General features: G+C 36.4%; 1 protein-coding gene across 3 annotated transcripts in view; it reads left to right on the top strand.

Moving 5' to 3' along the window:
- The window catches only part of OLFM3 (olfactomedin 3), a 72883-nt gene that overhangs the window by 45565 nt on the left and 9501 nt on the right, over positions 1-17817 (top strand). Inside the window, exons 1-4 of one of the 3 annotated variants that reach the window (XM_009685898.2) lie at positions 1983-2175; positions 6774-6920; positions 9628-9783; positions 13805-14024. In XM_009685898.2, coding sequence (XP_009684193.2) covers positions 2047-2175; positions 6774-6920; positions 9628-9783; positions 13805-14024 — 652 coding nt within the window. In that variant the 5' untranslated portion in view covers positions 1983-2046. Of the gene's footprint in view, positions 1-1982; positions 2176-6411; positions 6590-6773; positions 6921-9627; positions 9784-13804; positions 14025-17817 lie in introns of those variants that run through there. The other 2 variants (XM_009685899.2, XM_068952242.1) reach the window with 2 other exon arrangements.

Genomic DNA, 17817 nt, shown 5'->3' on the forward strand with positions numbered 1-17817 from the left:
GTCTCTGTCACCAGAGAAAGATATAATGGCTCCCATTGCACAACCCATTCATATTTATGTTCGTGTTAAGATAAGCTGTTAAGAAAGCTATTTTGAAATACAGAAAATTTCTTAAATTTGCAGTCTAGCCACAACTTTTGGTAAGTACATTTGTAAGACAAGACATAATCAAACTGTGGAACTCCATGCCAGTAGATGTTGGGCATCCCAAAAGTAAAGCTGGTTTAAAAAGTGACTTGAGAAATGTTCAAGAAAAGCTGTTGAACCCAAAGTTACAACCTCTGGCCCAGTAAGTCATTAAACCACAGTTTGCCATGCAGAATTGGTATACAAGCAAATAAGTTCATATTCTAATACTATTTTCAAATGCACTTTTCAGCGAATTATAATTTTTGAAAATTTGAAATATTTTCCAGCTCACATTAATGTGCAATTGCCAGAAAATATTTAATATTTGGATGCATAGAATTTCTCTGCTATTGCTGAATCTGTTTGCTGGAAGACCCCTTATAAGATTATACTTTAGCTCTCATTGGGTTTTTCTTGTATTTCTTAATTTTTAAAAAATTAGTATTCCATATGTCTTGAATAAACAGCAGAGATGACTGAAATAATTCTAACTGAATGTTGGGAGAGAGAGGTCTAGCCTGAATTTGGTATACAAGCTCTGAGAATATGAAAAATATTTTTATTTTTAAATAAAATATTAAAATATTTAAAAATTTTAAAATATTTTTATAAAAAGTTTAACAAATGCATTCCAATCACTCACATTCCTACAAATATGCATCCCTTTCAATTTCATTATAGTTTCCTTCATATGAACTACCAAAATTCTTTAAGAAAAATATACTTTTTTGGAAGCAAATTCAGAAACAAAAAAAAAAAATCCAGAATTGTGTTTGGGAACAAATGCAATACTCTCTCTCTCCCTCTTTTAGAGAGCTTTTAAGCAAGTTCTTTCTAAAATAATTGGTGTTAGATATCCTTGATCTGCCTTTCCTTTTTAAAAATAATTTCAAAAAAAATAAAGCTACCCCAACTGCACAGTGATTTGTACACTCGTTTTTTCCTGCTATTTTCACATTAACTTCTTATATCTTGTACCAAGGAAATCAGTGGATTCATCTACTTTTAAATACTGAATTTACAAAAAAGCTAAGTTGCCACTGAACCTGAGGATCATACTACAGCATTAGAGAACAGTAGATTTAACAGCAGATTAGAGCAAACATGCTGTTTGAGCCACCCACATTTTGTTTTCTGTTCCCATCCAAAAGGCAATGAAGACACACTCAGCCTGCCAGCAGGGTATGTAATGCCATAAGTCTCAGTATGCAAACATGTAAACTAACAAGGAGGCTCAGAAATGTGAACCTTTACTACTTCAGTGTTCTTTCATGAACTACACATATGTTAACAACAAGCTTTGCAAACTATGAAGTCACTGATATTGATAATCTATGTGAGAACAACAGATCACAGAATGCTTTGAAAGGTTTGTGAGAATGACAGCTTTTGCGTTTTCGTAGCCATGCTGAGAATTCTCCCTCTTCCCCTCGCCACTGGGACAAGTATAATGTTGTATTTAGAAATACACTTGAGTATATTTCTACTAAAGTAGTGATGGGGACAAGATGGGCGTTATTTGTGTTTGGTTTTGCAATTGGGCTTTTGCATTTTAGACAAGAACACACACCATTCTGCAAGCACTGATCTAACCAAATGTCAGTTGACTCCGTGGCACTTATAAAGAAACAAACTCAACCACCCCATCTCCCACTGGAAAGCTGCAACGACTATTAGCATATAAAGGACTGCTTATTTAGTGGTCAGCGTCATAAGGTAGTCTGCATAAGTATTTGTTAGTAAAGGTAGCAAGATAGAGAGCAAATAAGGATGTGAGTGGTTTTAATGGATGATTAAATCTGGGTAGCTTGATCTCCTTTCCCGCTGTGGCTGCTGTGTGCTGCAGTCACGCCTCTCCCTGCCAGCCTGCACTGGGATGATAATCAGTCACTATGAAAACTCATTAGCTCCTCAGCAATGAGTCCTCCACTGCTGAAGCTTGGTGCTGTTCTTAGTACCATGGCAATGATCTCTAACTGGATGTCCCAAACTCTCCCATCTCTGGTAGGACTAAATATCACCAGACTTTCCACTTCAGATACTCTAGTAAGTAGCTGTGATGTGTTGCAAGCCATCTTAATGCTGAACTGGTATTTAAGTGACTGCAAAAGCTTTAGTTTGCTGCCTCTTTGTAAATCTCTTTTTAAGCTACTAATCTTCCTGTCATCACTTAATGCATGCTTCTCTTTGGGCATTATAAAACTGCACATTGGTGAGCGTGTTGTGGTCTTACTACGAAAGGAAAGATTTTAAAATAGCATCCTTAAATATTTAAGAAGAGTGAAATGCTAAAAATAGTACAGCAATGTCATTTCATTTGCCTAGACTTTTTTCCTATGCTTACTGCTCCAGAAAAATATATAGTATTAAGAAAAACAGTTTGAGATCAGACTGTAGATTTCTTTTTGATTTTTGTCTGAAGAATGCTATAGATTAGCTAATATCTCTACAATATGTGAAGAGTCTGTTTCTTTCTTGTTCTTCTCTGTTGGAGTACAGTTAAGCAAATAAATAGCTGTTAGAGTAAAATTGGTACTAGAAGGCTGGATACCAGACTTCTAGAAAGGCTGATATGGGAACGGTGTAAGCGACACAAATACCACTTTGTGGTTGATGCTCGTATAGAGCAGCCTCTGTTAATGAAGAGATAAAGCCATTATGAGATTAACTATTCCTGAGAAGTGTAAAACTTAAAGTAGTAGCTGAACTGGACAACAGGGAACATTATACTGGCATTCATGAAAGACGAAATTAAAGTGGAACACAATTTTTCTAAATGCTTAGTAAAATAAACTCTCATACCTGTACTTTTAGTGTAACTGCAATCGGATATTTATATAATAGTATGCTATGTAAACATTCACTACCTGTATTTACTCTCAGAACCTAATGCTACGTAAACAATAACATTCACTACCTGTATTTACTCTCAGAACCTAATTTTTTTTTTAAAACTAAAATGATGAATTTACTAATCCGTATTTAATTAACTGAATACATGTATACAGGAAAAAAATACTGCAAAAAGTCACTGCATTAAGATGATTAAACATTGCTACTTTTAAATAAATTAAATTTTGTTTTAAGAAAGAATTCTGCTACGTTTTAGATGAGCAAGAACATGAGGAGACAAGGAAAAGCTCTATTCTATTTTCTTTCAGTGTAACTGCTTTTCCCATTGAACTACGGAGCATATTACTAGTTCTTGTGGCAATATGTCACAAGTAATAAAGTTCCCTATCTCATTTAAGTCCAAGTTTAAACTTGCAACTGAGTTGCTAAGAGGCACACGCTAGTTATTATAACAAGTGTGTGACTATGTTTATACATATACATATATATATGCATTTACATAAACACTATCAGTTTCTGAGTCAACTGTCATGCCTCCCTTGGCTTCAACAGAGCACTGATGATATAAATACCTCCTAAGAATTATTTAAATAATACCATTTGCACTCATTAAATTGGAGTTGCTTGCACATTTCTTGTTTCAAGAGGGTAACAGGATGTCTGCAGAGCTGGGGACACAATCATAAAAAGATCCTAACTGAGCTTGGCAATGTCTGCGTACTGAAAAAAATACCATCTTCAATCGTGTTTCTTTTACATTAAACTACTGAGCATGCCAAAGCTGCTACTTTTTTCCTAAACCTCCGATGCCAGCAGAGGGGCTTTCTGTCCCTGGTGTTCAGTAATACTCTGGTCATCAGTAACAGATTGTTACCTGCCAGCAAGGGATCTCCAAGGTACCACCATCCACGGGCTGCTTGTCCCAGTGAACAGCGCAGCACATACAGTTATCCAAAAGTTCTCTTGTAGCACACACAGCTCAAAAATTGTGTTTATTGTACCAGCCCTCCGTTATCCTCTCTTCCCCTCAGCTGGAAGAGCTGTACGACGAGGTGGGGTCAGGGGAAAGAGCAGCTGCTCCTCTGCAGCATCTGGTCCTGCTACAACCCCAGGACTGAAATCATAAGACAAACTGAAAAATATCACTTATATGAGGAGATCATATTAAGTACATGTACTGCCGTTTGCCCTGCCCCAGGTAACAATGGAGGAAGCTGTAATAGTTTTATCAGAATATATAAAAGTGCAAGTTAAAAAAATAAATCTTTTTGAGGTAAGTAAGACTGTAGCCCGGCTACAGTTATAAATATTGGCTTTTGTAAGGATTCCTTCTGTTTTCCCCCGATTTTTAAGAACTAGCATAATTTATTACTGTCATTCTTCTTTTCTACTTGGTTATTTCTTTTCTCGTTTGTTTACTAAGGCCTGTCAGCAGTAAGCCTGCATTTGAAGAGTAGATTCAGCAGCTTTCATAAGGTTTTGATGCCTTCTAGCTCTTTCCATAGGTGGCACAGCAGTTTCCGCTGGAGGTAGGCATTAAGTGTCAAAGTAGAAAAATAATGGAAAGAAAAAAAAGGCAAAGAAATGCACCCTACACACACCCGCTTGTTTTTCTCTATCTGTATTCATTCACATTGCCCTTCTAATTAATGGTCCAAATATAGGGAAACAGAGAATACTGCAACAGGCTGTAGCCTAAACTGCAGGACACCACCTCAGTACGGGTTTGTGCACTCGTATTGTGCCTGAAGGTCTCTCACAGTGAGAAGTATTTTCCCAAATAATATCTACTTTTTAAAAATCTAGCAGTACGTTAGGCATCGTAAGAAAACATCTGCCAAATTAATCAATAAATATTTTTTCTAGAAAAAAATCAGAGCGCACCATATTTATCATTAGGACTTACACAACTGTATTCACTTAAATGCAATTCAATCAGTTGCTACCAATCTAAACGTTCCAAGTGTAAGGCTCAAATTTGACAATTTGTTCATAAACTCAGACTATTTCTGTCCTAAAAGAATTATAATCACAAACACTAGGTCTATAGATGTTCCTGAACTTCAAGATAAACTTTGTTTCCTTGCTATTGCATGACATCGCTGTCCTGGCCTAAGGTCTACAGAGGCACGAGGAAACTATTGGAGTAAACAGAGCTTACACTTTGCAAGGGTTACCAGCCTTGAGAGCCTTCAGTTGTTCAAGCTCACAATTTTAGTAGCTACTGAAAAATCAATTTAAATTGTCTCTGAAACTGCAATTTTATTTATTTATTTTTTGTTCTCCATCTCTTAAACTAGATTTCTTTTGCCCTAAAAATAAAGCTAAGACCATCACAGAAGTGGTACAATTTAGCACTGAACTTTGGATTTGCCTTTGTAGCAAAGCCTAGGGCAAGGTCAGCTGTCCTCTTTTTACAGTCATCTCGATTATGATCCTTTAGTTTTCCCTGCAAAAATAGGGAATAATACAGTTTTGATTTTTCAATTAACTCCACAGTAGCAGAGGTCACTGCTATCCTCAGTGACTTCTTCAGAAGAGTTTTCATGGGGAAAAACGTCTGTGTTCTTTCTCCAACATGCAGTTGACATGCAGGAAAAAATTGCCACCTTTTCATCTAACCTCAGTCTATAGAGATACTGCTTCTCTCCTGAGGGGAGGAACTGTGCATCTCCATATTCTAAGCCAGTAAAGCTTGCCAGGTTTAATAATCACTCTTTCTGCTGATGCTGAATACAATTTTATAATATAGCTAGTAATTGACTTCAACTGTGTCCAGAGCAAAATTATTTCAGTGGTAATCCATTACCATCTGTACTACAAAATTCAGTAGTCAATTCTATATTATTAGATATGAAAGAATAATGCATAATATTAAAATACAGAAAGAGTAAAAAAAAAAGTACTTCTAGGATCCATTAGATTTAATTCCGTCACTTGAATCTGTTCAATCATCTAATTATATTTCTTTTCTCATTCCAGTCCTGTATATTTTATACATCCCACTAAACACACAGATACCTAGTCTCACAAGGAATCACACAAACTTTAAAGGCAGTGAGGTGTTGACCTGCTCAGCAAGCAAACATGATTTTTTTGCTTTTTTTTCTTGTTGTTGTTAGTTGCTCAAAAAAGAACAGAGCTAGCCTCCTCCTGTCCCAGAGGAGGACAGTGCAATGGCCTCTATTTGCCATGGTCCCCCAGACATTTTTCAGTACTACCTGGCAGCAAGCCTCCCTTCCCCTTCTTGTATATATAGTTAAAGTCAATGGAGAAGAGCTTGCTGTGTGTTGCATATTTAAGAGCAAACCTGCTAACCCATGTTCAGAATTGCTTCTGAGCCAGATCCCTATGGCATGAGTCACATACACCATGATCTCTCTTTGGGATTTCATATTTGTTCTTTTCTGTCTTTGTTGTTTCCATTAGTCTAAAGTAAAAGTCATTCAGGCTGAAAGGATGTATTTGTTCTCTGTTGATGAAAAACCACAACATCCCTCTGCAAAGAATTAAATCAACCAACTTGTGCTGAACCACAAGCAGAAAACTGTTTTCATCTACACTGGAAACAATGATTGCAACACACTTCTAGAGCACAATTACAAAGGTGTGAGACACGACAAAACTGTGAAATCACCAATCTAATTAGTTAATAATAAATGATAAACAGGAGGAACCTCATTCCAAACATACTGCAGAAATAAACAAAAATATTCTGAGGGGTTTTTTTTCCAAACAAAAATATCAATTCAATTCCCTTTATTTCTGTTATTATTACTGTGTTGTTACAGACTCAGATTAGCCCCAAGGAAGGGTGGCAAGTTTATAGTTCAGCCCAGGATCCTGACGGCCGATGCATTTGTACTGTTGTTGCACCTGAACAAAACCTATGTTCAAGAGATGCCAAAAGCAGGCAACTTAGACAACTGCTAGAGAAGGTAAGTCTTCCCAGCAAATTCCTCCATTTAATCATTGAGCTTCCCATGGAAATCTACTCCTTTTGCTCTTGAAATTTAATACATAATGGAGGATTCAAGAGTTATCTAACTAGTTATTCAAGAGTTATCTATCATAAAACATAGACCTAAAAATATATTTTTCAGCATACACTTTTCAATACTTTTCTACTTCTATAGAAAAATCATGCCAGTGCTAATCATACAGTGCCAGATCCTGCAAGTTTTCCCTCCATAAACCTCTGAACTTCAGCAGAGGCTTAGTCTCAGTTTGTGAAGGAGTCTGTAGCATGACATTCAGCTAATGTGGAAATGTTTCAAATACTAACTAACAATCCTTGTCTCAAATGAAAGTTGAAATGTAAAGATCAGAGGGCATGTTTGCTACTGGCACGGAACTTCAGTCACTTCTCCTTGCCCTCTCCTCTTCTTTACAGACTAATATTTTAATGAACTATTTTATCATCTCAGAATCCCTGGGACATAATACATTAACCTCCTTTCCCCAGCAAAATACATTACACTTCTTCTGTGTTCTGACTTGGTGGGGGTAGAATCTCCCACATGGGGTTTACGTCACCTGAGTAACCTGATAAAAATCTCAACCACATTGAATTAGTTGGCTTTCCACTTACTATGCATGACAGGAGACAAAACCCAGGATTAGATCTGATTCAATAAATGTTTCAGCTATGACTGCCAAAGTTAAAAATGAAGTTCTTACTTTTCTAAATATGTCTGCCTGCATATCAAGTATCCAAACCAAATCAAGCTAACATGATACTCTCACAGAATCAGAGCCAGGTTCTTATCATAATCACCTGTAACTCTACCACTGAAGTCAACCTGGATGATCACTGAATTCCAGAATAAATGATAATTGGCCTGATTTTGACTCTTAAGCCAAGTTTATGCTCTTTACCTTTAACCACAAGCCCTCTGAACACCTGGGGGGACTCACCATTCCTAATAGTTTCATGGCATTCAGCAGATGTAGTTTTGGAATTGGCATAAAATGTTGCATCAGATGTCTCAGAGCAAAAGCTATGGCTCTTTTCACCACATGAGGTCCCTTCACGTCCCAGGGACAGCAAAGAGGATGTGCTACCCCTCATACTGTACCTGTTTAGTTTACAAAACACAGGGAGACTTCAGTCCTCAGAGTGTTTGCTCTCGCACATTTCCCAAAAACTAAAATAATAATGAAAAGAACTTTCTCTTGGGCAAGGGGAGAGTTTAAGTTCACAACACTGCTTTTGAGCTGCCACAGAGAAGAACCTAAATCATCAGTCTCTAAAAGTTATTTACTTATGATTAGAACTGTGGTAAACATGGGTATGTAGTGTCATATTATTAGTCCAGTAAATCCAAACAATCATTTAATTAGAGCCTCTATGCGAATGCAGCTTCTGCCAAAAGGAAACATTTAAAGTTCTTCCAAGACCTTTATTTGCTTGCTTTCAACAACTATAAAGCAAAGAAAAGAGAAACATTAATTTTTTCCATTAAAAATACTTTCTAAGAACTGCTAAAGGCAACTGCCTAATAGCTAATCTATACTAAGAGCCCTAGATCATATAGAATCACATTACACTAAACCCACACATTCTCTTAACAAGTAGGTATGATGTGCTATAGCCCTTATCAAAATACGTAACTACAGTTATGAATACAAGTTCAGATATTACGTGTTTACATCTTGCAAACAACAGGAATACTCCTGGTTTTGTCCTATATTAGGAAAGTGTACCTTTTTTTTTTTTTTGGCTTGAGCCAAGACTTCAACATAGTGTCCAATATTTTTACACTACTCCACTCCTTTCTGTTTTGGGAAGACAAATCACATTTTGAAACAGAGTAACTGCATTTGCAAAGTACCGTGTTGGTTTTATGACTGGCAAAAGAATTGCCTTTATATCAGGTACAGTTAAAAACATATAATTTACTCTAGATAAAAGAGTAAACTATTTTTCATTTACTATTTTTTCTATTCCTATCTCACTGTATCAAAAGTGCTACCTATAGCTACAAATTCACTTGCTCTACAAGTTACCTGAATATTCACTTCTCACTTCATGCATTTTTGTACCAATGAGACAATTTGATAAAATTTCTGATTTTGTATCTCCTTATTAAATCATTGCCAAACACCTGTCCAATGATGGGATCATCCAATCTTATCTCTGAACAGTCTCATGGATTGCTTATACTGAATTACTATACAAACGCCTATTAGCAATAAAAATTATGCTCTTCATACTAACAGAAAATATCTCCAGCCCTCAGTGCCCTCCCTCCTGAAGCGCTTGGGAGAAAAGTCGTGCTACAGAGCACATCCTGAAGGACAATCAGCATCAGGAGAATGACAAAGTAGATTCCAGTGCTTAACAGCCTCTGTTGATCCCATTTTTATAAGGGGGCTGAAAGGACCTCTCCTTCTCTCCCTTTCTCTCTCCCTCACTCCCCCTCTCCAGCTTTAAGGTCTTATGCCTGCTAGTCCTCTGTTGGCCTTGTGGCTCAGTTTTTGTACTGTCATGCAGTTATGGAATTTAAAATTATGCTGTGGTATAAATGACTCGCAACTAAAGCACTGACGTAAGTACATTTTATTGCCTGACATTTAACTACCTAACCAGGAAAAAAAGTAAAGCAACAAAAAGTGCATTTAGAGAGTGTTCTTCTTTAACAGGTTCAGAATATGTCCCAGTCTATTGAAGTTTTAAATCTACGGACTCAGAGGGATTTCCAGTATGTTTTAAAAATGGAAACACAAATGAAAGGGCTGAAGGCCAAGTTTCGGCAAATTGAAGATGATCGGAAGACATTAATGACAAAGCATTTTCAAGTAGGTTTTATTTTAACAATAACTTTGAAAGCCTGCTGGAAGCAATGTACTAAGCAGCAATGCATGGACTGCTAAGAACTCAACTTGAAATGTTCATACAATGGCACCATTAAAAAGAAAAGCATAATAAAATTTCCTTTAGGATGATAATCTTTTGCTCTGTTTAACTGTAATAGGGAGTAACCATTAATTATTAAGACATTACAGAAATGTCATTATGAACAGATTCCTGTTTTCTTCTGTATCAATGTGCATGTCATACTGAGAAATTTATATTCACACAAGCTCCAGTGATAAACGTAAAGATCTAATGGAATTAATAGCAAACAACTAGAGAGTGCTGCAATTTTACTGTTGCCTGACATTTAGTGCAACTGAAGGGAAGAAAGCCTGTAATAATTCAGGTTATTGTAATTTTTATCCAGTACAATTAAGATCTAATTTCATGTTTGAAGGTTTGCTATTTTGGATTTGGGATAGGGGAGGAGGGCAATCATCCCCAGTCACATTTCTGCGATTAAAAAAAGACTTTCAAGGAATTTTAATGACAAGAAAAACCACAAGCCAATTGTTCTGCGAGGAAGCGGGGTTGCAGTGATTATAAAATAGCATTGTATATTCTGAAACAGCTATCTGAAGTACTCTTAAGGAGAAAACGTTACAGAGCATATTCAAGTACTTTAAATACCAAGTCTGATAAATGGATATTTCAAGCCTGCAGGAAAGCCAGATAGGATCTAGAAAATGTATTCCAAGGATTAAATTATGTTAACCTAATATATATTTTTGAAGTGTTTCATGAAAGCTCACACAATTATGGACTTAATTTTCTCATCAGTGCTAAAGTTGGATACCTAAATCAACAAGTACATAGCTAAGGGGTGTAATATATTCTTCAGATCCACTGAATATCCAAGGTGCCTTAATAATACCAAGAATTAAATATACTAATGGCCTGACTACACAACTTTGTCTAAGTTATCATTCTTAGTTTAGCTTGGAGTTTGAGTACATACTCCTAGCCATTTTCAAACATAAGAAATGTCTCCCAACTTTTCCTTCTTTAGCACTCTTTGCTACAGTTTGCACATTTGTACAAATTGTACATTTGTATAGTGCCATTATATACTCTGTATTCCCATTACTGTTTTCCTTGGGACCAAATATCAAAATTTGAATGTCTGATACACAATGTCAAAGGTAGCAGCTTTCAGCACTACTCTAACCTTTTAAACATTTGATATTTGTATTGGCCAGTCATTTAACTTCAGTCTGACAGTTTGGCAGGAGTATAAAACAGATTTCTAACCAATCAAATTATAGAGTAATTTAAAAGGTCAACATAATACAATATGCTGCTGGCTTTCTGAAATTTAATCTACTAAAATCCCAGTGCTTTATCTTTCCTGAGACAAAGAAACTCATTCTAGACATAAAATTAGGCCTCATACCAGCAGGCGTGAAGTGCCAAAATACATCTACCACCTATCAGTATTGCAGTGCAAATTAGCGCTTGTACCAGTCATCACAGCAACAAGCTAAGAGTGCCAGTAGATTCCAAGAAAATTATTGCCTTTGTCATGAAAATACCAAAAATATCTGTATGTCCTTTACCAAAGTGAAATGTTCCAACACTGTGGTTCCATGTTTATGAGAATTAAAGAGTACAAATTTGATTCAGATCATTTGAGCATATGGTCATATTTTTGTCAAATCATCATTTATACCAGGCACAAGATACCTGATCCCCCCTCCCAAAGTTAGAGCAGTTTGGTCAAAAGATTTGACCGTTTATTTGGCGTAAATCCTACTAGGAATAAGTTACCTTTACCAATTCTCTTAAACATATTTTATCTTGCTGAATTTTTACAGGCTTTGGGTTTTTTCCACCATGATTTAACCATGATTTTTGATAGCTTACTGCTTCACAGAACCAAAGAATGTTTCAAAATTTAATACCAAAAATATTGGGTTCTGGAGCTCTGCTTTCTAAATCATGAAACCTACTCTCATTATCATCACGGGCAACATAACTGTTTTTTAACAGGTTTAAATTATTAGGCTCAATTATTAGGCTCCAGTTAAGTTTTTAATAAGAACAGTCAAATAAAAATAGTTTTAACAGCAGACTAAACCATCTCTCCACTTCTTTCTGTTCAGTTCAGTAATTCTGCTAACTTGCCATAATTGGAAGGCCCCTTGAAAACAGAATCAAAGATACAAAGAGAACTCCTGATACTCTTAGATCCATTTATAACAACATGTCTGCATGTAACTTAAAATGCAGTTTTCTAGCTATTAAGATGACCTATGTGTAAAATACACTTCCTAACAAAACATGCAAGTCTTTATTTTGAGTAAAGACTAATTCTCATATGAAAGCACTTCTTAAAACCATATGAACACATTAGCTAGGTGATGAACTGATACTGCTGAACTCTCAAACTGTGTATAGAACATGTCTGAGAGGGAATAATTCAGAGGTAGATGTTCAAGTAGCTCTAATGCTGACCATGCTCATCAGCTTCTCTCACATCTTAACAGAAAAGTATTCTGTTTGGCATCATAATATTATTTATTTTGGAAATATTTTATAGTTTATTACTTCCTTTAATACACATGACATAATAAACTATACTCACGTGTCTCCGCACATCTCAATGACTGCTAGCCTGGCACATCTGACCACAATTGCTTCTGCACCTCTTTCTCTTGTTTGGGCTTCCATTATAGTTCTCCTCTGCTTTCCCTTCTATCTGCTGACTGTTCCATCTACTCTTTAGGATTTCATTTTCTAATCCCTTCGATACCTTTTCCCCAGGTGTCCTCATCTGCTCCCAGTGCCTATTATCATCACATGTTAGCACCTAACAAATCTCTATTTGCACCTTCTTCTTGTTCTGCCTAGGCTTGCATCTCCTCTTTTCCCTCTGGCATTCACTCATGGAAGTCCTGCTGTTTCCTCAAATTACAAACAGATATGCAAATCTTTATATATGGATGATACATCAAGGCAAACCTGCATGCATTTCATAAAGCAAAACCTTCCGACTGCAAGGATTCTTTGAGGGTACCACAAAATAATAACCAAACAAACAAAAAAAAAAAACCTCAAACAATCTAAACTAATTTAACAAAGTCCCTAAGATTAGCACATTTAAAAAAATAATTACAAGACAAAAGATGAGCAGCCGTTATAGGTTACAAATTGATTGAGACAAATTCTCAGAGTGCATGATATAGCAGAAATTTGAGATTGCAAAGAGATTGCAACCTGAGATTGCTAAGTAAAGCCTTATTTTGTTTAATCAATGTTTAATAGGATTGGCAAGGCAGCAGCAACTGCAAGTGACAATAAAATGGCTTGGGAGAGTCAAGAACAAAGAACAATTGAGGAAGTTCAAAGGCATCTAGTGATATAGCAGGATGACAAATACAGCTCACATTTAAGAAAAGTATATTTTGAACTATACATATGCACAATAGGTTCTGAATTTTTTTACTTCAGAAGAAAGATGTATATATATCACTGTGGCCAGATCAGCATTAAACAGAGTTTAACAGCCATTACAGAAAAAGTGAACTCAATATTTTTAAGGCATGGAAAAGAAAATAAGAGTTCATCAGCGATGACAGCACTGTAAAACAGGTACGACATCCTTGACTGTCACTGTGTGTTCAGGCCTAATCACCTTCTCTCCTGAAAGATATGGCCAGTGGGGCTTTTACATCCTGTCGATGGAAAGTCAGACCTCCGAGAGGTTTGGTTCGAATCACTTAAAGGTAATTGTGTACTTTCAGGAAAAACTGATTGTTCTCTCATGCATTTTATCCACTGCTTACTGCCATTAATCCTGAGGTTTCTAAGATTTTCACAATATGCTATTAATAGATGTGTAGGTAAAAATCAATACACATTTTCAAGTCATATTAATAATCATGCATAAATATTACAGTAATGGGAGTTAGAGGATTGAACTCTTTTAAACTGCTCTAATGCACATTTGATCGCCTCTTACAGGAGTTGAAGGAAAAGATGGATGAGCTCCTACCACTGATCCCAGTTCTGGAACAATACAAAACTGACGCCAAATTAATCACCCAGTTCAAGGAGGAAATTAGGAATCTGTCTACCGTTCTCACTGGGATTCAGGAAGAAATTGGTGCCTATGACTATGAGGAACTACACCAGCGGGTACTCAGTTTAGAAACCAGGCTTCGAGACTGCATGAAAAAGCTCAGTAAGTTCACAATTTCTTGTCAAATTTGGTCCCTCAGCTCTTATTTTCTGTAGCCTTTGTAGAAAGATGAAGTTTTCTGTTCTCTTATTTGAAGAAAGACTACACCATATTCTGATCTGTGCTACTCTAATAAAAATCAAGAGCAACTCCACCAAGGTCAACCATATCATTCTAAGTTTACACCACTGTATCTTAGAGGAGAATCTGCCCTACTATATGCAGGAGGAATTAAGATGGAAAATTATAAAAGATAGCAACTTTAAACCCTAAGAGATTTACAACTCGTTAGGGAGCTACAAAGATTCTCTCACACTAGCTCAGGCAGGCTTGCTACTCAGGTCATCTTTGGGATGTCAGCATGAAAAAAATTTAGGAGAAAGTAGACCAGGATCAGTTTAGAGGTGTCCGCCTCACAACTCTGATTCAAATGTCACTACGATATCTGAGAGGCCACCTAGACTGTACTGTCTTTAAACCTGTAATGTTAGCATTTAGCAGAGATGTGCTATTCCGCAATCTGCAATACAGTATAATTAGCATGACACCTAACTTAGAGGAATGAAGCACAATCTCTGCAGGAAGCAGAGCAACAATTCATTTTGAGCAGTGCACAGATTTACTGCAGGACCATCAGACATTCTCTGAAAATCAGTACCAGCTCTGTATCAATTACCAAAATTAGAAGTCTTAACTATCGTTATTAAGTGCCAACCTTAATTTCCCTTACCCAAATAGGGATAATCAGTAAGTACCTACTCTACAACCACGATGCAAAGTCTGCTCCCTCAGCCTTGTCTCTTTTAAAGGCAGGGATAAAGCACACACCAGCTCACAGGTGCAGACTAGTTCACTAGGAAATCAATCACTCCATCCATTCTGAGAAATCAGAATGGATTGCTATTAAAATCTTGACTTCTACAGCCAACATTCCAGCCCCTTCTTTGAGAAATAAATATTTTATAAGTTCAATTTTAACTTGAACAAAATAGAAATTACAAAGTTCAACTCTGTGATCAATGTCTCAGTTACCAGGTTGGGGGGTTTATTTTAAAGGCTAGACATGATATGAAACATGTTTTTAAGGTAATAAGCAGTACCTCTTTCATTTTGTGAGGCAATGGAATAAGAAAAATCTAGGTTAGGTTATCCTCTTAAATTATTTATTTTTAATTTCCTTATTTTCTACTAGAAATAGCATAGCAATGATGGGCAAAAATACATGAAAGAATTCTTCAAACAGAAATCTCTTATGATCCTATTTTTCCCTCAGTACACACACATAATAGCACATTACTGCGTTGACTGGAGCCACGCATGCAGTCAAAAGAAAATGGCTGCATCACAATACTGCGGCAAACAAGAAAAATGGTATAATTTTCTGAATCTTCCAGTAAGTGTATTAGGCACCAAAAGATCATCATTTCATCTGCAATGAGCATCTTGGTTTTCCTCGTTTTACCGTATGTACTTGTAACAGTGATCAGTAAAGTAACGACAGTACAGGATACATTTTAAACATCAGAATTACCAGGCTTATTCAGATAGATGCTCTTCTCAGATGTTTGCCTTTTATTTCTTAATTATTTCTCTAACTTTTTTTATCCAAGTCTCCCCTCCTCTCTATCCTGCAAAACAGGCTACTTCTCTCAATATGCTAATGTAAAAAAAAAAATCTATAAAAATTATGCATATTACCAATAAAGAGAAAATATTTGTACAAAATAGATTACTATACACATCCATGCCACTAGTGCACTCAGATAAACACGATATCCTTTTTCTAATATGTTATGCCATCCTGGGCATCTCCCTTTCCCCATTAAACTTTCTAAAGTCTTATAACAAAGTACCTTTTCCAACACCCTATGCAAGTGCAATTTGAACAATGGTAGGCAGTGTCACTTAGGAGAACTGCTACCAATTTGATATTTCATAATAGGGTAAGAACATCTTTACATGTTTTAAAGACCAAAAGCAGGGCTTCTGACCAATTATTAAAAGGGTTTCGGCCTTCTCAAGCTCTAGTACAGATTTATTCATCCTTATTGGTATTATTCTCTAGGCTTAGGTGCTTAAATGACTTTTATGCTCTCCTATCATGCGACTGGCTGCATTTCTGGCCCACCTGTCTGCTCCTTCTAAAAACACCTTAGGTCAGGCTTACTGTGAGCAACTCTTTAAAGTTGGTAGTGTGCACTCAGATAAGCAAGCATACAGGCTTTCATGTCTACCTCATCTACCCACCTCCATTCACCACACTGGAGATGATCCAATTATGGTTATCCATGCCAATCTGATGGCCAGAAACCTATGGCAGCAGAAGACAGATTGGCCACAATGTGCCCCAGAATTTGTCTTGTATAGTCAAAGATTTTTGTTGAGTTTCACTATACATATATACATATATATATAGAGAGAGAGAGAGAGAGAGAGAGAGAGAGAGTTATCTAACTAGTCTGTGCAATAGCTATTTTGCCATTATTCTCTCTAGCAGGTGTTATTCAGCAATATAACAGCTATATAATGCATTATTTATTTGGTCATGACCACTTAAAAGGGATCTTCCATCTGCACTGGCAACCCCTGCAACAGTCATTAGCATAGAGTGAGCAGTTTTTTTACTTTCACTGAAGTTTAATGACTACTATAGCAGTTGTGATGAGTCAGACTTGTTCCCTCTCCCTGGAATAGGAGAAAATTCAAGTTGAAACTGCTAACAAATTTGGCCACAGAACTTTAAAAAGATGCATGCTATTAAACATACAGTGTAGGAATATAATTGCCCATGCTACAAATTTGCATGCACTTATGCACATGTGAATTTTTAGCAGGTAGATATGTGAGGTATGTGCATGCATAAGAAAATGCAGGTTGCTCTTTATGTTTGGGACTCTTATTTTTGTAATAATCTGTTTACTAAATTGGAAAAAAAAAAGATATGGCTAGCATTCACGGAAGCCAATACTCTGCCAACCATTGCTTAAGGAATATGGAAAAGCAATTAGAGCAGATACACATTCGATTCATTTGTAGCTGCCTCTAATTACAATGCAGAATCTAAACAACATTTTACAATAACATTTTTCCTTAGGACTTGAACAGTAGAATATTCTATTTAGCCAAAGAAATGCTGTTACATCATGGCAAAAGAGGAATTAGCGTAGGCATTTACTGATTGCAGTGACACTTGCACTTCCAAAGCATCTTTCCCTTCGGGATTTGAAGAGCCATACAAATATCACTTAGTACAAAACTCTGCAATGGAGATAAACGCTATCTCCATTTTATACATAAAGAAACAGCAAGGCAAGAAGAAGAGACTTTCCCAAAGATTACACAGCAAGTCATTGCACACGAAGTAGAATCCAGAGGCTTCCTCTTAGCAAGCTCTAATAAGTAGACAATGTTTCCTCTATTTGAATTATGTAGGAGAATAGAAACACAGCCATTAAGTAAGAAGTAATTCTTTATTCCCTCACATTATAAAGTAATGTCGTGACAAATTTGATCATAAGTAGGAAAGTGAAAGAAGTGAAGCACTTGGAAGTGGCTTGTGCACACTGCAAAAAAATACTCACTTCATTTTCCCCTGTTTATTACCTACAATAAATAGAGTAATAATGCTTATGATCATTACAAGAGGATGTTTTAGTTGGGATAGACTGTATTTCCCTGGCAAGCCCTTCGATAAATCATACACTTGCTTGGTATATATAGCAGCTACCAACATTCACTGGCGTCACAGAGACTGGAAATATCAACTACCCATTCCTAGCTATATTCAAAATAGTTT

Source organism: Struthio camelus, chromosome 8, assembly GCF_040807025.1.
Source record: "Struthio camelus isolate bStrCam1 chromosome 8, bStrCam1.hap1, whole genome shotgun sequence".
Lineage (NCBI taxonomy): Eukaryota > Metazoa > Chordata > Aves > Struthioniformes > Struthionidae > Struthio > Struthio camelus.